Source organism: Metarhizium acridum (assembly GCF_019434415.1).
Source record: "Metarhizium acridum strain ARSEF 324 chromosome Unknown scaffold_1, whole genome shotgun sequence".
Classification (NCBI taxonomy): Eukaryota; Fungi; Ascomycota; class Sordariomycetes; order Hypocreales; family Clavicipitaceae; genus Metarhizium; species Metarhizium acridum.
Genome location: NW_027094015.1, coordinates 551,500 through 575,138, shown reverse-complemented (window position 1 = coordinate 575,138; position 23,639 = coordinate 551,500). Strand labels below are relative to the sequence as shown.

General features: G+C 52.5%; 5 protein-coding genes across 8 annotated transcripts; all 5 read right to left on the bottom strand.

The window, feature by feature from the left end:
* Positions 1 to 105: 105 nt before the first annotated feature.
* J3458_000127 (uncharacterized protein) lies at positions 106 to 3,318 on the bottom strand. 3 transcript variants are annotated; one of them, XM_066115955.1, is made up of 5 exons: positions 2,705 to 3,318; positions 2,483 to 2,601; positions 2,183 to 2,308; positions 1,550 to 2,119; positions 106 to 1,493 (listed from the first exon to the last, which is right to left on the bottom strand). In XM_066115955.1, exons 2-5 carry the CDS (start codon positions 2,552 to 2,554, stop codon positions 417 to 419), a joined length of 1,845 nt encoding a protein of 614 aa, XP_065977835.1. In that variant the 5' UTR covers positions 2,555 to 2,601; positions 2,705 to 3,318; the 3' UTR covers positions 106 to 416. The 3 variants fall into 3 exon arrangements, with proteins under 3 accessions (XP_065977835.1, XP_065977833.1, XP_065977834.1); XM_066115953.1 differs by having other exon boundaries at positions 2,483 to 2,498; XM_066115954.1 differs by having other exon boundaries at positions 2,183 to 3,318.
* An 837-nt stretch (positions 3,319 to 4,155) lies between these two features.
* Positions 4,156 to 7,873, bottom strand: J3458_000126 (uncharacterized protein). The gene is made up of 4 exons (XM_066115952.1): positions 5,782 to 7,873; positions 5,503 to 5,684; positions 4,545 to 5,434; positions 4,156 to 4,458 (listed from the first exon to the last, which is right to left on the bottom strand). The coding sequence occupies exons 1-4, from the start codon at positions 6,236 to 6,238 to the stop codon at positions 4,368 to 4,370; spliced, it is 1,620 nt and encodes a 539-aa protein (XP_065977832.1). The 5' UTR covers positions 6,239 to 7,873; the 3' UTR covers positions 4,156 to 4,367.
* A 125-nt stretch (positions 7,874 to 7,998) lies between these two features.
* VTC2 (Phosphate metabolism transcription protein) lies at positions 7,999 to 11,407 on the bottom strand. Of its 2 annotated transcripts, XM_066115951.1 has the most exons (3): positions 10,404 to 11,407; positions 8,732 to 10,329; positions 7,999 to 8,656 (listed from the first exon to the last, which is right to left on the bottom strand). In XM_066115951.1, exons 1-3 carry the CDS (start codon positions 11,047 to 11,049, stop codon positions 8,585 to 8,587), a joined length of 2,316 nt encoding a protein of 771 aa, XP_065977831.1. In that variant the 5' UTR covers positions 11,050 to 11,407; the 3' UTR covers positions 7,999 to 8,584. The 2 variants fall into 2 exon arrangements, with proteins under 2 accessions (XP_065977831.1, XP_065977830.1); XM_066115950.1 differs by having other exon boundaries at positions 8,316 to 8,656; positions 8,732 to 11,407.
* Positions 11,408 to 12,536: 1,129 nt separating this feature from the next.
* Positions 12,537 to 14,106, bottom strand: GLT1_2 (glutamate synthase [NADH]; the record flags this gene model as incomplete). Its single annotated transcript, XM_066115949.1, has 2 exons — positions 12,537 to 12,672; positions 12,734 to 14,106. 2 exons carry the CDS (start codon positions 14,104 to 14,106, stop codon positions 12,537 to 12,539), a joined length of 1,509 nt encoding a protein of 502 aa, XP_065977829.1.
* A 319-nt stretch (positions 14,107 to 14,425) lies between these two features.
* Positions 14,426 to 19,065, bottom strand: GLT1_1 (glutamate synthase [NADH]; the record flags this gene model as incomplete). The annotated part of the gene is made up of 3 exons (XM_007808181.2): positions 14,426 to 18,720; positions 18,790 to 18,830; positions 18,893 to 19,065. The coding sequence occupies 3 exons, from the start codon at positions 19,063 to 19,065 to the stop codon at positions 14,426 to 14,428; spliced, it is 4,509 nt and encodes a 1,502-aa protein (XP_007806372.2).
* Positions 19,066 to 23,639: the final 4,574 nt, after the last annotated feature.

The window sequence follows — 23,639 nt, the reverse complement described above, 5'->3', positions numbered from 1 at the left end:
CTGCCAGCTTGGACCAATAAGCGCTGGCAGCGACGTCCTCTAGCAACCCGTCATTGGCTGCTAGGGCAAGGCGGAAATATTGGTGCAAGGCAGATTCTACTCACACCTTGATTCATCATACTCTTCTCTCATGTCTTCAATTTCTTCCATTTTCCATCGAATTGCAGAATTTCGTACAATTCCTCCAGAATTATACATCACTATACCATTGACAATCAAATACGTCTGAAGAATTTACCATCTATGTACGAAGTACTTCAGACTCCACCTTAAAATGATAAAACGAATATCTATATGCAACCACTTCATGAAAAATATCCCAAACTCGATACCCAACCCGTGTGCATCTCCCAATGTCACCTTATCAACAACCCTGCACTCATGCTATTTGATATGGTATGCTCGTCTACCCTCGTCTAGTCGCCGCCAAACTCGGCGCTCCATTTCTCAACGGCCTTGTCAATCTTCTTGCGGTACAGCTGTTGCGATTGGCACATCTCCAGGAAGACTTCATACTTGGCATTGAGAAGCGCCTTCTCGCCAGCATCAGCACCCGGCTCGACCAGCCGGCCGCGCTTGCTCATGCGGTCCATGATGTCCCAGAGGGTCTCTGGCTCAGAGCCATCCTCTTTATTGTGACTGGCTGCCTTGGCACCTAGCATGGCTGCTCCGTGGACAACGGCAGCATGAACATATCGTGGAATAAGGACTGGCATGCTGCAGGTTGTGGCAAGCAGATTCATCAGCACGGGATTCTGGCACTGAGAACCGGACATGAAGATGGATGAGATTTCGTGGCCGGCCGTGTTCATTTGCTCAATGATCTGGCGGGTCTGCATGGCAATGAACTCCATGGTGGCATAATACCATAAAGCCATGTTGTCGGTGCTCTTGTCGCTGTCAAGGCCGATCATTGATCCCTTCATGTTGGGATCAGCGATTGGGGACCGGTTCCCCCACAAGTCACCGTAGAAGAAGTGATGCCGCCCAAGGTAAGGAATGCCAGGAGCATTTTGCTTCTCGGCCATGTACTCTAGGTGAGCGTTCAAGAAATCGTAAATGTGCTTGTCTTCGGCCTTGGCGAGCGCGCAAGTCTCGTTGTACGCCGGGTGAATATCCAACATGTGTCGCAGAAGCTCCCCAGTGGCAGACTGGCCACCCTCAGCCAGCCAGTAGCCAGGGAGCAAAACATCTCGGTATGGGCCCCAAACGCCAGGAACAAAGACAGGGTCTTTGGACATGGCCAAATGGCAAGTTGAGGTACCTGCTACGGCAGCCAAGCGAGTGAAGGCTTGTGAAAGATCGTTGTGAGGGACATTGGCATTGAGTTCATCATCACCAAGGTCGACCTTGGCACCAACGGTACCAATCCAACCTGCGTAGGCATCAATGACGCCACTGCCTACAGCAATGCCCATGGGAAGACCCAGCTGGTAAGCGGCCTGGCGGCTCAATGTGCCGACAGACTCACCGGCACTGAAATATGCTCCATTCTGCAGATATTCGTCAGGATGAATTGGCATCAAGGCTCGCGGATTATTCAACTCACCACACCATGAACACCTCCCATTCTCTCAAAATCGTTCTTGGACAACTCCCCGAGGCCAATAGTCTCGAAAAAATCCTCCTGCCAGCCCTTCTCGCTATTATCAACGCCGATCGGGACATATCCCTGCTTGCAGACTGTGCTGCAGAAGCTACGGGCCTCATTACCAGTGGCCAAGTGAGTAAGGGCGTCGCCCAAATCGTAAAACTTGCAGCGCGCAAACTGCTCTGCAGGCATATTATTCTTGAGCCAAAGAATCTTGGGGATCTCCATTTCGATGCTCATCTTGCCACCAACATATTTGAGGAGCTTGTGCTTGGTGCTGTTGATCAATGCAGTCTCGTCAACGGGGCGGTGGTCGAGCCAGAGAATAACGTTGCGGTCTTGGCCATCGTTGGTGAACTCTGGGCCAGTGACGGGTACGGGTTCATCCGTGTCGGCGGAAAAGACAGCAAGCGAGCAAGTAGCGTCGAAGCCAACGCCTTTAATGAGGCTTGGATCTACGTTCGAGTCAATCACAACTCGCCGGACGCACTCGCAAATGCACTGCCAGATATCTGTGGTAGATTGCTCCTGAGCGTTGTTAGTGGCGGCGAAAATACAAGCTTGGGGGGGGGGAGAGGCAGGATCTCATACATAGTATCCCGTTTCGGGCTGCCACAGCTTAATGTTTTCCGACGCCAATGCTTTAATATCGCCAGTTTCGTCAATGATACAAGCACGGGCAGAGCCAGTACCAACGTCTACCCCAATGTAATAGTCCTATGTAAGCAACCCATGTTAGTCGACTATTCGTGATGCTCCCGAGACTAGCTTCTTCAAGTCGTCAATCTGCAATATTTGAGCTCTTCTCAACATCCGCAAATGCAGGCTGAAGCTACAGAAAGCAGCAAGCCCTAGTAGTAGAAGCTGTTGGATTAGAAGAGGGGCAATTACCGAGACACTGGGCGGCCTGCTCACGGGTGGCAATCCGTCAGTATTAACGATTCGAGTAGCTGAAGTGTCCATAGCGGAAGCTTCTACAGTACAAGAGTGTCCAGACTAGTAACGTATAACTGGTGAAAATTCCCAGTTGATCATTAAGAAGCTCGAACAATGAAGAGATGTCGAAGAAGATGTAGCAGGTTGGGAGGGCAGCAAACAGCGGTCGAGACTCACTCCATGGCCTTGATGGGCTTATTGTACGCGTACATGATTTGTCCCAATCGAGCAAGCTCAAGCTCAACAGCTTCTGGGTGACAAGCGGGAGGGTGGCAATCGGTGGCGTTCCAGATGGATTGGAGCTGCGTCGTCTGTGCAAATAGAACTCCGTGGTTCTATGCTTGCTTGTTCCTCGCCCGTCGGCAGCCTTCTGACTTCGCCGAGATACTCCGCACACCGAACCGAGAAGGGACTTGGCTGCGTCTTGCTAGACTGAGAATTTGGTGGCTGATTTCGCCTCGACTTGTGGCATGTATGGCGGATGGGCGCGGAAGAATGCAAGACCACCACCACGTTGTTGGCTGGGGGAGGGTGTGAGAGTGAGGGGCGGAACAGAGGTGATTCAGACGCTTCGTGCGGTTCGGACGCAAAGGATGGGGGAGAGAGGTGTGACGAATGCAGTTTGGGTTTTGCTGGCGGATAACCTGGATGGACGAGATTTAAAGGGTCAACAGCATTACTCTGGGTCTGGCTGATTCTTTCTCATGGTCGAGTGGAGGACAATGACGGCACTGGGGCAGAAACCCAGAGAGAGCTACTCCGGTGTAGATCACAGCTTACTTGGTCCTTCCTTACGGAGTACTGATGGATTAATTGACATGTTCTGAGTCGCGGTTGCCGGCCAGGGGAGTCCCGACATGGAGCGCCGGAAGCCACCGTTGACCCGAAACCATCCGGAATTGAAACATTGAACCATCATAGCGAACTACCACCGCCAATCCGGCCCTGTGCAGCCCTGGAAAAGCCCTGAACAAGGCCCCCCAACCCTTCTGCAGGCCGCCCCACCACCAGCGGCCCAGCGGGTCACAAAATTCTGGGGCCGGGGAAGCCGACTACTCTCAGCGATCATCTGAGACTTGCCGACATGAACGAAGATGTTTTCGTGGTGCCAAGTTTTGCAAGTGGACAGTCCGGGCCACTACCTAGGTAAGTACTGTTGTAGGTAGGTTGGTACTTACAGTAAGTAGGTAGGCACCCAAGCAACCAAGTCGAAGGTGTCAACTGGTCTGTCTAGAAAGTTTTCATGCTCTACTTGATCCTCCGATTGCGGCCAATGGGTTCGCCGCTGTTGAAAACGACTGCCATGGTCTCAGACTTGGGATCGCCATTGAATGACAGTCTATTGCCGCCCGAGCACAGACCTCTCTCGCCATGCAGATATTCGCGACTGGACAGCATTTTCCAGTGGCAAGATTATCAATTGTCCCGGATTTTACTCTGTACGTGAGGACTGAACAGGGGGCAGTTTTGGAGATGGAGAGATTGACGGCACGGCTTCCGTCACCGAACTCCCCGTGGGTCCACTCCAACCCCACTGGAGCCTCAGCACAATCAAGGGGATACGCCAGTGGGCTGCACCCGGCAATTTTTGGCCACCAGACCAGCTAGTATGACCTACACCAACACGAAGGGGTCGGGGTCTCCTTGAACTTCCCAAGGCCCAAAAACAACCCAGGTAAATCCATACCTCATCAAAAAAAAAAAAAAAAAAAAAAAAAAAAAAAAGCACATGTTCACATGACCTTTAAATCAGGTACATTTAATCCGTAGAGCTAGTAATATTACTACAGATACGCTTCATCATTCATTCGTTCACTCATGGCCTCCGTCTCCCGTCGGTTCACGCCTCCGCATCCCCATCATACCGCGAATCAACCATAATTACCACCGTGATAGTAGCAGCATATGCTTCTCGAATGGCACAAGCCATGCTATCGCCCAAGTCAGCAACTCTATTCCCGTCACTCGATAGCTTCGAAATGGAATTGACAAGCAAGCAATCAGAGCAAAAACTCACCACGTCTTTCGTATATCAGCCACCACTGCACTCAGTCCCCAGTGTGAGCACCAAGCTCTAGCCAGAACCTCATTATCCGCCACGCCATATGCCTCCACCACGAGCACTTTCTCGTCGTCCCCATCGTCGTCAATGAAGTCGAACTCGTCATCGTATCCCATGTTGTAGAACGGCGGCGCAGGGCTGGACCGCGCGCTAGCGGAGCCACTCCTCAGACTTTTGTAATACAACCCTCCCCAGTCCCGGACGCGCACCACCTCATCCGCCTTGACGACGCGGTAGACGTAGTCAAAGAACAGCGGGTGTGGAGGCAGCGAGCACGGCCAGGCGGTTACAAAGGAGACGTCGTACATGAGTCTCAGCGGCCAGGACATGCCGTCTATGGCAAATTGCACCGTGGCATCGAAGACCCGCGGGCCGGGGTTGGCAATTGTGTCTTCTTCCATTGCGACGACAGGCTTGAAGCCCAGGAGTTCGATACGGACCGTGTCAACGGCGAAGGAGTCCTCGTCGGGGACGACGAGGGTGTATTCGTCCACCGGGTAGGACTGAGCCGCGGGGCCCAGAGGGTCGGATCTCTCCTTCATGCTCTCAACGTCTTCGGGGCCTATGCGGCGATCCATTTGTTTGGGCCGCCGCGTGCGAATGCGTGCGATCTGGGACCGACCGAGGTCCAAGGTTGGGCGTCCTGGGCCGACCCAGCCAGCTACGCAACAGCATGTCGGGGCGATGACTTTGCCGACAATACAGCTTGCCGACCAGTACGTATGACTATTACAATACTGGAAGCCGCATTGGGGGTTGATATGAGAGAGGAGAGCAAGCTCGTCGGTGCCGGAGTCGGGGTCGAGGTCAATGAGGGTGTTCATAATGAGAAATGGGAATGTAGGCTGTCGTAGTGTCAGTTGATGAGTTTCTAATGCTGTCGTAAAGAAAAAGGCGTGTGAAGACATCTCACCCCTGGGAGTACAAGACCGCTAAAGAACGCAAACGCATCCGAACTAATCGAATCAAGTCGAAATTCTTCGTCATGAACTCTCAGATTCTCCATAGTAGGGTCCAAATTCGGCCACTTCATTGCCTGCGCAAACCGTTTGAGAACCTTGACCTGCCGCTTCTTTAACTTGTACCGCAGATTTGCTTAAAACCCATTAGCACCAATGACAACATATTGAGCGTAAACCAAAGGAAAGGGGGCAAAGGCCAAAGGCGACATGGAACAAAGATACAAACTCACTCTGCTCAGGCATTGACCCAAATCCATCCACCCTCACATGTTCCCTCCACCTCCTCGCCAGCGCCAAATTCCACCGTATAGTTGGCGGAATCTGGCCCAACAGCCTCTCCCTTGCCCATTCCCCATGGCTTCTCGAATGTATTCTCAACTCCAGCTCGAGGCTCAGAAGCAGCTGATGGAAAAACTTGCGATATACGTCCGGGTTGATTTCCTCGGGGTTGAATATGAATCGCGTAACGACCTGGTTCTTGGGCTCCGTGAAATCAATCCAGTCGGGCCGTGACAGGACGAGCAATAAATCCGTGATTTGTTTGTCAAGTGTTTTGTGGGGGTTTAGAATGCGTTCCGGGTCACGGAGGATTCTTTTGTACAGTATCCTGTAAAGTAGGCCTTCATCGTCGTCTTCCAGTCCCGCCTGAAGCTCCTTTAGACGCTCTAGGATGTGAGATAGGCCCATGTTGCGGGGGAGGACGCCTGAGTCTCGGAGGGCAATGGTCGGCGGGAGTGAAGAGGATATTGAGACCCAATGGTTCAGGGTTATAGTTCCAGGTCGTTGACCATAAAGGAATGCGCAGCTGGGTTGCTCTAGGGAACTCCCAGGGCGTGGCCGGTCGTCCTGGACCTTGGAGACGAAGCGTCATGAGTGGTGTCATGGAGTCGTGGAGGCTCATGGCATCAGTGTCGTCGGATCGACTACTCGAAGTTGTCGAGTACAGAGCGTAATAATAGTCCGGTGCATGTGGGATGGCCCTTCTGTGTCCTTTATGTAACGGTGCCCCCCGGGTAACAAGCTCCATAGCATGCTGAGGCGTCAATTCGTCATCGTTGGACAGTCCCGGGGGAGGCCATTCTGTTAATGTCGGCGGCGGAGGCGTTTCAACTCTATCCTCCCCAAAAGTCTTCCTGCTCTGTCTGTCCTTTGGATCAGCATGTCCGTCATCACCTTCTGGTTCAGGTTTCGGTCGTCGAGGCCGTCTTCTCGAAGATGGCATTGGGTCATCTGCCAACGGCGCGGCCGTATGTTTACTCGTCCGGGTGTTCTTGCGCGGTATGCTACTGTTCCCGTTCACTTTCCGCGATGAATGTTCTTCTCCGTTCCGGGGTGTGTCGTCGATTATGACCCGTCGTGGCGCGTCACCTCCATTTCGCTGCCCGGCATCAATCTTGGGCCGTCGCGGCGCCTCATTGCCATTGACCCTGCGCTGCATCTCACCCCCATTACCGTACTCTCTTCTTTGTACATTTCTTACCTTCGCTGGCGCTTGGTCAGGCGGTGCCTGTCTCGTCGTCGTCGTCGTCGTCGTCGTCGTCGTCTTATCCTGCTTCAGCTTATCGCCGTTCGAGGGCGAACCGCCCCGATCCCGAAATGCCTTCAGCCCCCGTGACGCCAGGCTTTTTGTGCGCAAAATACCGCTAAAGAATCCCTTCTTCTTTTTCGTGGTCCCCTTTTCATCATCCATCTTGGCATCGGAAAGGAAAACGAGGTCGCCTTCAAAACAGTCCCGCACGCGCTCAACTCATGGGGCGCAACGCGCAATGGCTCCGACTCACGGCTCCGGCGCCACGCTCCGCTGTGGTTTCCGATATCGTACTCTGTTGCCAATCTTTCCTTGCCTTTAGAAAAGATATTGAAATAGGTGAAATACCGAGCCAAATCGCTCATGGACTCGTAGGCGTGTGCCAATTGCTTGTTGCAAGAGTATCGGCTTCTTGTGGCGACCAAAAGGCAGTGCCACCTAATATCTCACAAATATACCCAATTTCATGCTCGCATGAATAACAACCCCAGTCAGTGCTTCGCTTGGTCGTGTAACAAAAAAAGAAAAGCAAAAGAACGAGAGTAATGAGCAGGCATCAGATAGCCGCATTACCCTATTATGCTCATGGTCCAAGAACAATAGCGGTAAGCCTTCGACCCGCAACAAACAATGACCAGAGTATGAAAAGTAAGCAAGAAAACAAAAAGACAATCAGAACGCCCAGAAGTCGACAGTCAACTCTTCATGCAGGAAGGACGAAGAATCGGCATGTGTCGTTTTGGGGATCCGGACAAGCCCGCGAGGAGGCTGGTTGGATCTGTCTGGTACATAAACCAGACTTGACATGGAGAGCACACAGCACGAGGCTGGGGGAAAGAAGGAGCGTTTGAAAGGGGGGCCAGCGCTGCAGCTCTCGCCCACGACCAATCGCCAACAACATCCCTCCTGCAAAGGATGGGTTGCCGTTGGCTAAATTATGGACCACGTCAACATGCTTCTTACGCAATGCAGATGCGTGCACCAACAAACTTGTTCGAATTTGTATTCGAACTTTTAGCTCAAGAAGCACTTGTTGACCAAGAATCCTCCCTATGCGAATCTGACTGGCCGCCTCGTCAATACCCCGTACTCCGTCTTCAAGTACTGCACTGGAGAAGCATCCGCCCGCTCAAGCATGTTTCACTGTCGCATGACCGAGTCGTATTGTCGTCGTGTCGTTCGCGTCCGTTCAATGGTCAAGGAAAGTTTGGCTCCAGAACGTTTCAAGACTCCATTGTCCAGCTATTCAATTGGCTAATCCAAACTATACAAAGTGCTTCAACCCAAAAATCATGCTTTCAACGAATCCTTCTTCTTCCTGTTACTTGCAACACGTTCAATTATAGATACAGGCCTGTCCAAAAAGCTTCATCTTATACAGCCAGCAGCTCTCAAAAGCACAGGCCTTACTTCGACTCCCCATAACGTGTGCATCGAGTTCGCCTGCGCACAATGCATTGTTCCACGGATCTCTTGTTCCGCCGCAAAGCAGCACCCGGCCCCAGTCACCTTAGCTCTTCTGAGATCACGCCCGTGCTATGGTTACCGCGGTCCAACTTTGAAAACGCCTTCTGGTACTGCAAGGAGATGGTCAGTCAGTTGAGCAACACCTCCGGCCGCCAAAAGATGTGCGTTTCATGTGAAATACTCACCTGTAACACAAAATTCACAATAAGCGCCACCATCAGCGCAACACTAATTATCATTGGCCCAAGTATATTATCAAAGTCCTTTCCGCTTCTCTCCACAATCATTTCTCTCCGTACCTGATGCATATAGTAGCCCCAGAGTCCTGCAAACGCCGCAATGATCACGTAGACAATGCCCATCGTCTCTGCAAGCAAGCTTTCGCCAGCTGCTGTGTAAAGTGCCAAGGCCAGACTGCCCTGGAGAATGGCAATATTCTGCCACTTGAGAAATGTTCTCTCATTCGCCAGCCATACTTTGGGTTCGACCTTCAGCTCGCCCATGTTTTTGATCCATTGCTTTGGCTCAACAACACCCTCGGGAAGCCGCGCCTTTTGGGCACGTTTAGCCTTGGCATACTTGGACAGCGAGAGACCGGGCAGCACAGATGACAAGGTGCCGTAGCCTCCACTGCTCTGTGTTTGTTCTTCTAGCTGCTGTGGGGAGTTGCTGGATTCGCCCTCTTCTTCGCCATTGGTAATGCCGCTCTTCCTCCGAAGGGAAGTGGACAAGGCTGCCTTGGAGTCTGCAGCCATTCTGTCAGCCAAATACGACTTGCCCACGGGCGAGCTCTGCGCGGCCCTATACGAGCTGGGTACTGTGCCAATCAAGCTGCCCACGGCAATTGCGTCGTCGGCCCTCTGGGCTCGTCTCTGCTCCTCTTGTTCGAACGCCGTCTGAGGATCCTTGCGAATGTCCGTCTCGAGATCACTGAGCCAAAAAGGCAGGTTGTTCACATGGTCTTCGAACAGCGAGGCAACACCATGGACAAACTTGGAGAACCTCGGTGCCGGGTGAACAAGATGGGAGGCCATGAGATCCTCGATCCACGCGGGTCGCTTACGATTGCTATCTTCCTTGAGTTTGATATCTAGCACGGCGAACGGGAACTTGGAAACCTCGCTCTGGTTGATGTTTCGGAACGGATACGTCATGCTGCTGTTGTCGATATCGGCTCGGTGCCAGTCTTTCGGGTCACGGCAGGGACGTTCAGAGTCGAGAGTATCTTCTCGGATGAATGCGAGATTCGTATCAATGGAGATGCGGACGCGATCGTCCAGAGGCTTCTGGAAGGCCGTTCGAGCGTAGTTTGCTCTCAAGACCGGAGACAGCCGCCTCTCCTTGACAAAGTCCTGTATCTTGGCCACAGTTGCCTTGTAGCTTTCAATCTTCTCCTCGGGCTGGCCTTGGCGCTCCATTTTTTGCACAGCCTTCTCCATAGCATATTCTCCATCAATAAACGGCTTGACGTATTTGTCCTTGATGGTGAACTTGTGCTCCTCACTGTTACCGGAAGCATCGGCGGCCTTCTGCTCCACGAATATTTCGGGCCGGGTGTTCAGCTGGCCGTACCAACGCAATCGGAGAGAAGACGTCGTCTCCGACTGACGGTCAACTTTGTCGGAGTAGAGTTCAAACTTTTTATTGTCGAAATAGAGGGAGGTAATGGCAGGCGAGTCATTGCCATCGACCTCCTTGGATGCCTGGTCGCTGTACACAAGAGCGGGGAGTCGGCGAAGAATCAACGTCTTGACCTCGAGTAAGTTATCGGGATGGACCCAGACTTTGTGTGCGACTTTGGTCAGCATACGTTGGACAAACAGAGGGCTCCAGCCTCAAGTCAATAGTTCCACCTACACTTGTGAGCAGTGTACCGCTCCCCATTATGCGTCTCTCCCTGGGTATCCAAATTCAGCACGGTCTGCTCCGCAGAAGCACCTTCGAGTTGCTGTCGAATAGCAAAGTACATGATGGACAGTTTGTTCAGCAATGGCGAGTAGCCCTGCTCCGAATTGAATGGTCGCTGCGACAGACTGAGCTGCATCATGGGACGGACCTTGTATCGGTCCCCCCGCTTGCGGTCATGCTTCTTGACGATCTTCAAGAATCCAGTGTAATTGATGCTGCTGTACTTCTTGAGCTCCTTGACTTCGTTGGTGATGTTGTCAAGCTCCTTCTCCAGCTCCTTCAACTTGGACGTCTCTTCCTTTGTACGTGTGGCAGGCTTGTCGCCTTCAGCCGGCGACAGCTCCTTGAGCTTCTCAAAGGCAGCGTCGACCCGCTGCTTGAGGGCATCGAAACGCTCCTGCTGGAAGCGTGCGACCTTCTCAAGCTGGACATTGAAGATCTCGTCGCAAAAGCGGTTCTCGTCGTCCTCGGTCCACGGCACAGTATCGTCATTGAACTTGTCCTCGTGCAGCAAGGTCTTGAGCTTGCCATAGTCGATGTACTTGTCCTTCCATGGTTTGTAGACGGCCTCGCGCAGAGTCTTGCCGAACCGCATCGTGTCGTGTCGTGCTCGCGGGTGTTGGTCGGCTCGGAGAGGGGGGAGAGGGAGGAGGGGCTGTCAATGGCGACGAGTCTTCAAGGAGCAATTGATGAGGTGTGCTAAGGCCGTCTCGTCTAGAGAGGTGCTACCGTCACACCAGCCCCAAAGTCAAACGCAGCAGACGCAGAGAGAGTGAGTGAGAGCGCGCCTCCCTAGAATTAAAACAGTTGGCAAGAGAAAATTTTAGCGAAAAGCCTCACCTCCACCCCGACTAGACAAGATTTACAACGGTCTGCTAATACTGGGACCAGCTATCGTCACAGTCTAGACAGCTGGGTGACCCATCAACGTTGCCCTGCTGCTTGGTTCGGTTGGAGGTTGGGAAGCAGGGAAACATTGAACCCAGACGGGGACCAGACCCCACCACACTCTTTCAATATAGCACCGGGGAACCCACCTGGGAGGAACCCTGGGCCGCCGGGGGATATTGAACCACTGGAACAGCTCCTATCAACGTCATGGAGGCGGCACGTGCTCCCTGGGGTCAAGCTCTGCCAGCTCTGCCAGCCCTCTCGCTCTTGTGCACCGTGATGCGTGGCTCTGATGCATCGGCCAACACATGTCATCAACCCATGCTCATGCCATCTTCATCAGATCATAATCAACCTCGCTCTCACTCACCCGGGAATTTGCGCCTGGTAGGATTCCGAAGTGGCCATACCGCCAGCCCTCAACCTCCCGCTGCGACAAGTGAAGCTCAGTTCCTTGTTAGTCCCTCCATTCAGTAGCTCATCACCCAGTCTCAACTATCTCCTTCTACTCTTGCTTACTCCTGCTATTAAACTCTATCTTCTGATCGGTCCCGCCGCCACTTCAGTTCGTATTACAGTGTTGGAATGTAAGAACTGCTGAAAATGGCAGCACGTGCAGCTGACCCCGTCAGCTTCAGGGGGAAAAAATTTGCCCTACCACAATGGTTGACCACAATTCTTTCCATTGAATCGGAATGCTGCATGTCATATGTGAGAAATAAGCATCAGAAACTCGGCATATTGGGCCTCCCGCATGACGTGAGTACATGAGCACATCGGCACATGCAGGTGCAAGGATTGGGAGGGGGGGGAATTCTCCCATTAGGCACGTATTCGTGTCGATATGATTATACAATACAGGAAATTACTGTCATGGTTAGCGATTATCGAACACATCTTGCCAGAATCGGATTGCTGCACAGGGCAGCCCTTGGCGTACAGAACTACAACATCGCATAGGGGTTAGGAAAGCGGTTGGTTCAACAGGCTATATATACGTAAAATCGCCATGTACTCATTATATACGTGCTCCATCATCAATGTAAAACATCCTTCTCATACCCCGAGGTCAGCTGCGTCTTGTGGTATCAATGCCATCATACACAGGAACAAGCAAAACATAACCATAAATCATCATTTTGAAAAAAAAAAGTGCCTCAAAGCTCCACTAAAATGAAGTAGTTCCAATCTTTAGTTGACTTCGACGACACGGCCCAGAACCTCCTGAGCGGTGCGCTTCACGATACCACCAGTAACGGGAAGGTTAGTGCTCTTTTCAAGGTACAAATCAACCTCGCGAGCAGCCATGCGGCCTTCATTGATACCCCTACGCAATGAATGTTAGCAAAGCAATCCAAACCATTCATGGAAAAGAACACGAGACTTACCAAACAATGAGAGACTGTCCACGACGGGCATCGCCGGCAGCAAAGACACCCTCTACATTGGTGCAGTACTTGCCGGCAGGCGTCTTTACATTCTTGCGAGCGTCCTTTTCAATCTCGTCTCCCAGAACACGGGCCTCGGGTCCCAAGAAACCCATGGCCAAGAGGACGAGGTCAGCAGGGAAAAACTGCTGAGACCCCTCGACCTTCTTCATGTCCCAACCACCACTAGGAGACTTGGTCCACTCCACACGAATGGTGTTGATACCCTTGACCTTGCCGCTGCCATCATCGACAAACTCCTCGGACATGATGCAGTACTCTCGGGGGTCCTTGCCAGTGTGCTGGCGAACCTCAGTATGACCGTAGTCAACGCGATAGATGCGGGGCCATTGGGGCCAAGGGTTATCGCTAGCTCGCTCGGGAGGAGGTTGAGGCAGCAGCTCGAAGTTGGTGACCGACTTTGCACCGTGACGAACCGATGTACCAATGCAGTCGTTACCAGTGTCACCACCACCAATGACAACAACATGCTTGTCTTTGGCAGAGATGTACGCATTGTCGACGAGCTCCGAGTCTAGGAGAGACTTGGTGTTCTTGTGCAGGAATTCCATGGCGTAATGGATGCCGCCCAGCTCACGGCCCTTAATAGGCAGATCACGGGCGACCGTGGCACCAGTAGCAATGATTACGGCGTCGTTACTTGCGCGAAGGTCAGACAGTGACGGCTGACCCTCCTCACCGACGGCAACGCCTGTTTTGAAGTTTATGCCCTCCGCGGCCATAAAGTCGGTACGGCGCTTGACGATGCGCTTATCAAGCTTCATGTTGGGGATACCATACATCAAGAGGCCACCAAGACGGTCGGCACGCTCGTAGACAGTGACACTGTGGCCAGCACGGTTGAGCTGATCGGCCGCAGCAAGACCAGCGGGACCAGAACCAATAATGGCAATGTTTTTGCCGGTGCGAATCTCAGGGGGGCGGGGGACCATCCAGCCCATCTCGAAACCACGGTCAATGATGGCGCATTCGATAGACTTGATACCGACGGGATCTTCATTGATGCCCAAGACACAGGCTCCCTCGCAAGGAGCAGGGCACACACGCCCGGTGAACTCGGGGAAGTTGTTGGTCATAAGAAGGCGGTTAAGAGCATCCTTCCACTGGTTGCTGAAGACCAGCTCATTCCACTTGGGAATGATATTGGAGATTGGGCATCCCGTCTCAGACTGGCAGAACGGAACGCCACAGTCCATGCAACGGGCTGACTGATACTTGAGCTCATCCTCGTCAAGACGAGAGCTGAGTTCAGCCCAATCTTTAGTTCGGGTCGAAGCAGAGCGGTACTTCTCAGAGCGGCGAGCATACTTCATGAAGCCCTTAGTCTTGTCAAGCACCAAAGCTCTCTTCTTTTCGGCCTTGGCATCACCAATAGCCTCCTCCAAATCCTGCAACTTGGCAGCCTTCTCTTCCTTCTTGTGCTTCACTCCAGAAACAACGGGGAGGTTGTACTCAGCACGCTTAGCCTCAGCAGCTTTGGCAGCCTCCTCCTCCAGGACCCGCTTGTAGTCAACAGGAAGGACCTTGACAAAGCGAGGGAGGGCACGGTTGAAGTCAACCAAAATACGGGCAGCAAGCTCGGATCCAGTGTAGTGGTGGTGATCCTCGATGAGGCCACGGACAAAGGCAATTTCAGAGGGGTCCGTGATCGGTTCCAGCCTCAACCATTTCTGTATTGAGCTTGGATTGGAAGTCGCTGTGGATATCGAGCACGTAGGCAATACCACCAGACATACCAGCAGCAAAGTTGCGTCCAGTACGTCCCAGAATGACAACACGGCCACCAGTCATGTACTCACAACCATGGTCACCAACACCTTCAACAACTGCCGTAGCACCAGAGTTGCGGACGGCGAATCGCTCAGCAGCAATACCGCGGAAAAAGCAAGTTCCAGTGGTGGCACCGTAGAGACAGACGTTGCCAACCAGAATATTTTCTTCGGCCTTGAAAACGGCATTACGAGGAGGGTAGACGATCAAACGACCACCAGAAAGACCCTTACCGACATAGTCGTTGGCATCACCCTCGAGTTCCAGTGTGACGCCAGGTGCGAGGAAAGCGCCGAAGGACTGACCTGCAGAACCCTTGATGTTGACGTGAACAGTGTCCATAGGCAAGCCAGCCTCGCCATATCTCTTGGAAATCTGATACGATAGCGACGTACCCATCGCTCGGTCAGTATTGACAATGTCACATTCGATTCGGGATGGGAGACCCTTGTCAAGAGTCAACTCAGCTTCTGAGATGAGCTTGTTGTCGAGGCGAACATAAAGCTTGTGATCTTGCTTTCGGACGTTGAAAGTAGCCACACCAGGTCGAAGTTTATGAGCAGGTGTCAGGAGCAACGACAAGTCAATATTAGCAGTCTTGTGCGTGCGGAGATCATCACGCATCTTGAGGAGTTCGACGTGGCCCACCATTTCATTAATGGTACGGAAACCCAGCTGAGCCATGATGGCTCGAAGCTCATTGGCAATGTAGTAGAAGAAGTTGATGACATGCTCAGGCGTTCCCTGGAACTTCTTTCGCAGCTCAGGGTCTTGAGTGGCGATGCCAACAGGGCAGGTATTCAAATGGCACTTGCGCATGAAGATGCAGCCCATTGCAATGAGAGGCGCAGTGGCAAAGCCCCATTCCTCAGCACCGAGCAAACAAGCAATGGCAACATCACGTCCGGTCCTTAGCTGACCATCGGTCTGGACAACAACTCGGCCACGGAGGTCGTTCAAGACCAAGGTCTGGTGGGTTTCGGCCAGACCCAATTCCCAAGGGAGACCAGCGTACTTGATACCAGTCCATCGAGAGGCACCAGTACCACCATCGTGTCCAGAAATGAGGATATGGTCAGCCTTGGCCTTGGCCACACCAGAAGCAACGATACCTACACCAACCTCGGAGACGAGCTTGACGGAGACTCGTGATCGTGGGCTAGAACACTTCAAATCGTAGATGAGCTGCTTGAGGTCTTCAATAGAGTAAATATCGTGGTGGGGAGGAGGAGAAATGAGGCCGACACCAGGAGTAGAGTGACGGGTGCGAGCAATAGACTTGGAGACCTTGTGACCAGGAAGCTCGCCGCCCTCGCCAGGCTTGGCGCCCTGTGCCATCTTGATTTGAAGCTCATCAGAGTCGGCTAGATAGGCGGAAGTAACACCAAAACGGCCGGAGGCAACCTGCTTAATGGCAGACCGCATAGTGTCACCATTTGGCAAGCGCTCCGATCGCTCGGGATCCTCACCACCTTCACCAGTGTTAGACTTGCCACCGAGTCTGTTCATCGCAACAGCCAGGGTGGAGTGAGACTCCATGGAAATAGAGCCGTAAGACATAGCGCCAGTGCAGAATCGTCTGACGATTTCAGTCCATGGTTCCACCTGGTCGATAGGCACAGGGGTAGCATCCTCAAAGTTGAAGTCCAAAAGTCCTCGGAGAGTGCAGTTCTTGATTTGTTCATACTCGGCTTTAGAATAAGCCTCGTATGACTTATCGTTCTTGTTTCGAACAGCGTCTTGGATATTAGCAATGGCGGCAGGGCTGTTGATGTGGGGTTCACCACCATCACGCCAGTGGTACTCTCCAGACTCTGGAAGGGCCTTGATATCAACAGTGTACCGCGACGGGAAACCACGCTCGTGGAAACGGAAGGCATCCTCAGCGATGAGTTCAAACGTCAAGCCCTGGATACGTGAAGCTGTTCCCTTGAAGCAGCGTTCGACAACGGTCTCATCGAGACCGAGAGCCTCAAAGATCTGGGCACCCTTGTAGGAGGCAAGTGTGGAGATGCCCATTTTGCTCATGACCTTCAAGATGCCCCCATCGCAAGAGTGGATGTAATTACGGATAAGGGCCTCATCCGAAAGCTTCTTTTTGATCAATCCCTCCCGGTTCAGCTTAAGTACACACTCCATGGCAAGATATGGGTTGATGGCGTCAGCGCCATAACCAAGCAGGACACACATGTGGTGGACCTCGCGAGCCTCAGCAGTTTCAACAACTAAGGCAGCCATGGAACGCCACTTGTTGCTGACAAGATGATGGTGTACCATGGCCGATGCTAGAGCAGCAGAGACGGGAACCCGGTCAGCTGAGGTCTTGCGGTCGGAAAGCACAATAATTCTGTCACGTGCCTCGATGGCAGCAGTGGCTTCGTTGCAGATCTCATCCAGATGTTTGATATAGCCCTGAACTCCTTGGGACTTCGGGAAAGTCAAGTCAATAGTCTTGACGGTCCATTCAGGGTGAACGGTGGACATGTTCTTGATGGCGTTGAACTCAGGGATGGAGAGAATGGGGCTGGGGAGTAAGAGGCGGCCACATTGAGAGGGATCCATCTCCAAAAGGTTGCCCTGGGGGCCAACATAGCACTCCAAAGACATGACAATGGACTCTCGAATGGGGTCAATCGGAGGGTTGGTAACTTGGGCAAAGAGCTGACGGAAGTAGTCATACAGCAGGCGAGGTGCTGGGGTTAAGCAAGCTAGAGGAGCATCATTGCCCATGGATCCCAGTGCCTCCTTTTCGTCAGCAGCCATGGGAGCAAGCAGCAAACTGACCTGCTCATGAGTATATCCAAAAGAAAGCAAAAGAGGGTCCTCTTGTAGGAGCGTAGCATTGGGCTTAGCAGCGAGGTCCATAGCAGACTCGAGCTTCTCGAGAAGCTTGGGCATGGTAAGAAGCTCCTTGCTAAGCCATGAGCGGAAATCGTGGCGGTTGGCAACAGCAGCTTTGAGTTCCTTGTCGTCGATGATGCGACCAGCTTTAGTATCCACCAGCAGCATTCTTCCGGGTTGCAATCTACCCTTCTGGATAACACTCTCAGGCTCAACGGGAATAGTACCGACTTCAGAAGCGCAGATAATGCGATCATCGTCCATGACGTAGAATCTGCAAGGGCGAAGGCCATTCCTGTCCAAATTGGCACCGCAGTAGCGGCCATCGGCAAATGTGAACAAAGCAGGACCATCCCAGGGCTCCATCTGGCAGGCTGCCCATTCGTAGAAAGCGGCCTTCTTGGGGTCCATCTGGTCATTGCCTTGCCAGGCCTCGGGAACCATGAGCATGACGGCTTCGGGCAGGGAGAGCACGCCATTGATGGTCAAAAGCTCGAGGACGTTGTCAAAGGCGGCAGAGTCAGAGCCACCATCCTCGACAATTGGATACATCTGCTCCAACTCTTCCTTGAAGATATCAGAGTTCATTACACCCTCCCGGGCGCGCATCCAGTTCTTGTTGCCTCGCAGGGTATTGATTTCACCGTTGTGGGCGGCCCATCGAAGAGGCTGCGCCCTGTCCCATGAAGGGAAGGTGTTTGTGGAGAATCGAGAGTGAACCAGAGCAAAGTGAGCCTCATAATCGGCATTAACCAGATCATGGTAGTATGAGTAGACCTGAACAGGAGAGAGTTGACCCTTGTAGACAATGTTCTTGCTGGACAAGGAGCAGAGGTAGAACCAATTCTTGAGACCTATAGTATGAGTGGCACGCTTTCGGAGAACATAGAGCTGTCGCTCGAACAATCTCTCGTCAAACTTTTCCGGATCAGTCATCTCCGGAGCGACACCAGAGCCATAGGCAGAGGCAAGGACGACAAAGGGTTGAGCAATGATGGGCTCACGAGACTTTGCCGCGGGGCCGAGCAGTGTCGAGTCGACGGGAGGCCTTCGCCATCCCAGGACCCGAAGGCCCAACGACTCGGCAACATCTTCCAGCTGCCTCTGAGACTCTTCAAGAGTCTCCTCGTCGGGCTTGAAAAACAAGTTTCCTACAGCATATTGGCCAGGAGGGGGCAGCTTAATGTCCTGCTCCTTTTCAAAGTTTTTGATGAAAAACCGATGAGGGATGGATGTCATGACACCAGCTCCATCGCCGTCTCGTGCGTCAGATCCCACGGCTCCACGATGGGTCATGTTGCACAGCAAATTGCGAGCTGTCCACGCGTTAGCTCATGAGCAAATGTTTCCAGCGGGAATGGAAGGCACCCATGCGAGCTACTTACCATCGCTGACAATCTTGTGGCTGGGCTTGCCCTTGATGTGACTATACTCCTCCGTTAGCCGTTCCACATCTTTCATAGGAGGCTGATCGGTGTCACAACTCACCAAGCAAAGCCGACACCACACGCATCTCGTTCATAAGCCGGGTCGTACAGACCCTGCTTCACCGGCAAGGCACCAGCCCATGAGTCATTGTTGTCAGTTTGATACTCATACGGGTGGTATTCTTGCTGTTCAGCTTCGATGTGTCGATCGTCGAATTCAGGGAGCAGGCCCATGCTAGGCAAGGCTTGCAGGTTGAAGTCTGGGGCTGAGAGTTCTGGCAATATGATAATGCAGGGCAGGGTCCGCTGAGGCTTCGTGCCTATAGAGGACTGCTATGGCTAGGTTTGTCGAAAGGGGTGAGAGCAGCGCCGAGGGCTGCTCTGGAACAGATCTATCTGAAGGGTGAGGGCGGTTAGTAAAGTTGAAGCGAATGGTATGAGTGCTTGATACGTAGAAAGAAGTAAGAAATGAAGAGAAAATCATCAAATAAAAACTATTCACAGCTGTGCAATAAAGGCATGTGAAATGAGCAATGGGCCGTAAAAGGGTTTGCCCGAAGCACTTGGACAGTAGGCACGCGGATTGATGGCCGACAGGTTGATGGTCCATCATCCAAGAGCCTGTTCGGCGTCGCAGATGACGCAGGGTAGGGTCCAGATACCCGGTAACATCGAGGTGCTGGTGGAGACAAAGTGGCGTCGTGGATCCATTCGCACCTGCATTGGCTGACACGACTCCCACGAGGTTTGACCCTTTCTTTTTCCTTTTTTTTTTTTGCCTTTTTTTTGCCTTGGCCGGGAGAGATCCGGAGCCGGGTCATCGCCCCACGAGCCCCTCCAAGTCCATCTGCAGACAACAGACAAAGCCAGTGCGCTTGGTGATCCTTGCAGCCCGTAGCCGTCGCAAACCCAACCATGCCAGCTTCTGAGGGTTTCCAATCTGGTTGCATTGACTTTTGGCATGCGTTGTAGGGAAGCCCAGCAATGACGCATCATCGAGTCGAAAACTGCCATCGATTCAAATCTCCAGTCAAGCAAGGCTGGTCAGACCAGAATAGTATTCATTCAGGTTCTTCTTTCGAGCTCTCCTTTCAGCTCTCCTCAATATATCCAGGTTGCAGCCTTGATCCGTGGTGATGAGCGGCATTCGTTTGCATGATGCAACAGCAGGAGCGATGCAGATGTCAGCGTGCAGAGTGCGGCGTGCAGCCAATAGCAGTCCGCTGATTGCGACCCTGCGCCTGCCCGCCCAAGTCCAGGTCGCCTGTCCCTTGTCCTTGCGCATGTGTCTTCATGGCGGCCACATATTTTACCGACATCGCCAAGCTGCTGATCATGATGTTCTTTGTTATGCCTGCTTCACTCCGTCTATTTCGTCATCATATCTTTTTTTGCTGCCGATCAAATTGCCTCTAGGCCTATTATTGAGGATTTCGCGAATTTGTCGTCTGCCATTGACGGCCACCACATTTGCTTCGTGTCGTTGAACCAGACCAACAGTCACTGAAATGTTTCCAGGAACCATGGCATGACCAGCATATGCCAGCAACTTTCGAGGTCGAAGCTCCCTGCTGCCTATGTTTCACTCTCGTGACAGTCGGTATCCCCCACTTGGTCGATTCGACGGCGCAACGGAACATAAAAGTAAAAAAAAAAGGAAGAGAGAGGAGAAAGAGAGAGAAAGAGAGAGAGCGGGGTTAACTCAATCAACTTACCAGGAGGATGAGAATAATTTTTCGGCTTGATAGATCAATGAGGGGTTTCAAAACAACTCGCTACAAGTCAAATGCGGAGAGAGGGCAAGACTTCAAAAGGAGAGAAAACTCAGTAAGATGTTTGTGGGAGGGGGGAAAGAGCCATGCTTTTATTGTGCCATGGAGTCGTTCTCCGGCCTCGCCCACTCACGCTCATCCATCATCTTTCAAACACAACCCACAATAGCCAAAAAGTCAGACGAGTCAACCGGACGCCAAGCCCAGGGCCAAAATCCCAGCACCTTACTCTGTGCTGCAGAAACGATAAACCTTGGTGGTGGGCATCTCTGCTTAGACGAAGAAAATGGACGCTCCCCCACCAGCGGCTATTTGGGTTACCGGGGGCTTGATTAGCTGCGACTTTGTGGAGTCTACTGGGATCATCTCAACGCCATGGACGGCCCTACACAAAATTGCCCAATGTTGCATTGATTTGCTGCTGGAAAGCTCACAAGCTCGGTGCTTCGTGTAATAGCAGCGTGGCCTGCCTGGTCTGCGGGCGGTCCTGTCATGTCCGCCCAAGCAACTGGGCAAGGCGACAATCCGACCGAGAGGCGTCCGGACCGATGAGGCCAGCAGGGCAGCAGCAACCAACCCCTCCACTCTCCACCACCCAAGAAGCACGTGTCAGAAAACACCTCAATGAACAATGATCTGTTTCACTAATACTTCCACGCAGATTGGTTGAGCCGAAACGCGAAGGAAGAGGACCTCCGTGCTGCCCTTCTCTCCGTCTGCTGCGACCTTTACGCCTCCGATGCCGCATATCGTTCTATGCCCACCGTATTCAGACTTTGGAGCTAACACTGGTGTTTGACAAGCCCCCAATTCGCCCGTCTTGTGGCATGGGAGAAACTAAGAACTTTTTTTTTCTGTACATACATTCCAACCACGACACTGGGACCAGTGGGAAAACGTCCAGCTGGGATCCCGATCTATCCCGTCCCAGGATCTAGCCACACGCTGCAGGTCCGTACGTAATAAACTCAGATGATGCTGGGCATGGTTTCTGGGGGCATTGTCTATTGCGTCTGCCGAGCGAGATCTGATTACCCCCAAAAAACTATTCCATTACCCCGAAAAACCATTTTATTACCCCCCCCCCCCCCCCCCCCCCCCCCAAAAAAAAACCTAAATTACCCTCACAGAACCGCACCCCGGCTTGTCACCACAGAGATGCGGAGCAGTGGCAGTGGCAGTGGCAGTGGCATCCGTAATAGCAGACGGAAAGAATGGTCTCATTGTCTCCCCGCCCAGGTCAATAATTTACTGGGGAGGGGCCCAGACCAGGAGCAAGGGGCAAAGTTTCCGTGCAAGAAAAAAAAATACGCGGATGGTTGTGTTGTTTTGCAACCGTAATATGTATGTGGCTTTCCACATTCGTCGGATGTATGTATATCTCTGACCTCACATCCGTGGTAATCATGAAGCGGTTTGCTACTACATTTTTGTAACAGAAATCTGGTGCCAGAATCTCCGAATGCGGGATTCATGGCCCCACATGTGCCTCCAAGGATGCAGCCAACCGTCATGGTTTGCCTCGGAAGAGCAACATCAAGGGTGCTGCATCTCACTAGAAGAGAAAACTCTCTTGCGCCAATCATGGCCTGGAATTTCAAAGCCTCACGCCGATGTCGCGCTGGTCCCGGAAGACACCATCACTCTAAATTATTTCAGACAAGGATCCTGCATGGGTGTCGTCACCGCGACGCGGGGGACGGGGCTGCTGCCAGCCATTCTAGCAGCAATATTTCCGCCTCGTTGCATCGTTGCAGTGGTTGGTCAAGGAGACAAGACGCTGCTTATTGCCCTACTGGTCAGTTTTTGTTCCCAGTCTCAACGTGGCTGCAGGTGTGTTCGTTCCGCGAGATCTCTGCTTCACAGGCAGACACATTGCACGGTCTAGCCCTCGCCGACCATGGAGGGCTGGCCGGTGCCATTGCGGATGTTGGTTATACTACATGTACACGACATAACTTTTATTTTCTTTGTCCTTCATCATTGTGATGCATGGTGCAAGGGCGGCTGACCATTTATCCCCGGTTGGATGATGGTCTGCTTCGAACACATAGCGAATGGTGTTTTGTGGCATCTCACGAGTCATACAGGGAAATCGGCACCGACACAAGCATCAGCCGTCGGAGTTTCTGCGCAGTGGGCGGAAAAAGTAACGAAACGGCGCTTGCAAGTTGTCACCAACAATCGGTACCAGTTCGGGCATGCCAGTGTTATATTCCAGCCATGTTTCGTTGTTGTAACCCACAACCTCGGTCTAGCTGTTGTCTAGCTGTTGTCAATGAATCGACAACAGAAAATGAGCAGGGTGAACCAATCATGGAGCTTCCGCCCTTATCTCGACGTGGAGCAGGCTGCTGGGCCGTTAACTCACAGTGTTCGCTAGTGCCGCATTATCCTGCCTGAATCAATGGCCCGGCAGTCCGTCAGAGTCGGTCATCAGCCTGGGAGAGTTCGATGGCGCCCATCCAGACATTGACATGCGATTTTGGTGGCAAATGGAAATGACCAATCTGACGTTGCTGTCACAGCCCCTTCTGAAGCCTGTAGATCAACGGAGGGAACGCGCACATCCTGTGGCTGCGACCGTAGCACAGGCCAGAACGACTGGGACAAAATCCAGCCCCGTCTGTCAAGGTGGTCGTATGTTCGTGGCAGGATGAAGCTCAGAGTCATATATTCAATTAATGGTGAGATTTCAGAATGGACAGTGGCTATTCACAGCTAGGTCTGCAGACTTCAACAAGCGCTCTCACTGATAATCAGCTTACAGAGTAGTAATTGAAGTACCTCCCACGATGGCACATGCCTGCCCACATGTTATTTCCGACCCGGAATTCTGCCACATTGCAAGTTGGTGCCTACTCCGTAGTGTGGCTGCAGATGATTTCGGAGTCCAACCCCGAGTCCAACGTCAGTTGCTGACCGCCAGCACATGCTGAGGAACATGTGTCTCACGCGGTCCATAATTCCAGAACTCTCTGGTGCGAGGTTGTCAGGACCCTGTTGCCTGTCAATCCCTGCGGTGAGGGTCCAGTT

Excerpts from the sequence above, each read along its gene's own strand:
- J3458_000126 (XM_066115952.1), bottom strand. The coding sequence starts at position 6,238 with ATGGGCCTATCTCACATCCTAGAGCGTCTAAAGGAGCTTCAGGCGGGA. Across the intron at positions 5,685-5,781 it reads TGGGTCAATGCCTGAGCAGA|CAAATCTGCGGTACAAGTTA; the intron begins GTGAGTTTGTAT and ends ATGGGTTTTAAG. Across the intron at positions 5,435-5,502 it reads GCGGTCTTGTACTCCCAGGG|CCTACATTCCCATTTCTCAT; the intron begins GTGAGATGTCTT and ends ACACTACGACAG.
- VTC2 (XM_066115951.1), bottom strand. The coding sequence starts at position 11,049 with ATGCGGTTCGGCAAGACTCTGCGCGAGGCCGTCTACAAACCATGGAAG. Across the intron at positions 10,330-10,403 it reads GCGGTACACTGCTCACAAGT|TCTGGGTCCATCCCGATAAC; the intron begins GTAGGTGGAACT and ends TCGCACACAAAG. Across the intron at positions 8,657-8,731 it reads TTGTGAATTTTGTGTTACAG|TACCAGAAGGCGTTTTCAAA; the intron begins GTGAGTATTTCA and ends ATCTCCTTGCAG.
- J3458_000127 (XM_066115955.1), bottom strand. The coding sequence starts at position 2,554 with ATGGACACTTCAGCTACTCGAATCGTTAATACTGACGGATTGCCACCC. Across the intron at positions 2,309-2,482 it reads GCAGGCCGCCCAGTGTCTCG|GACTATTACATTGGGGTAGA; the intron begins GTAATTGCCCCT and ends TTGCTTACATAG. Across the intron at positions 2,120-2,182 it reads AGCCCGAAACGGGATACTAT|GAGCAATCTACCACAGATAT; the intron begins GTATGAGATCCT and ends AACAACGCTCAG.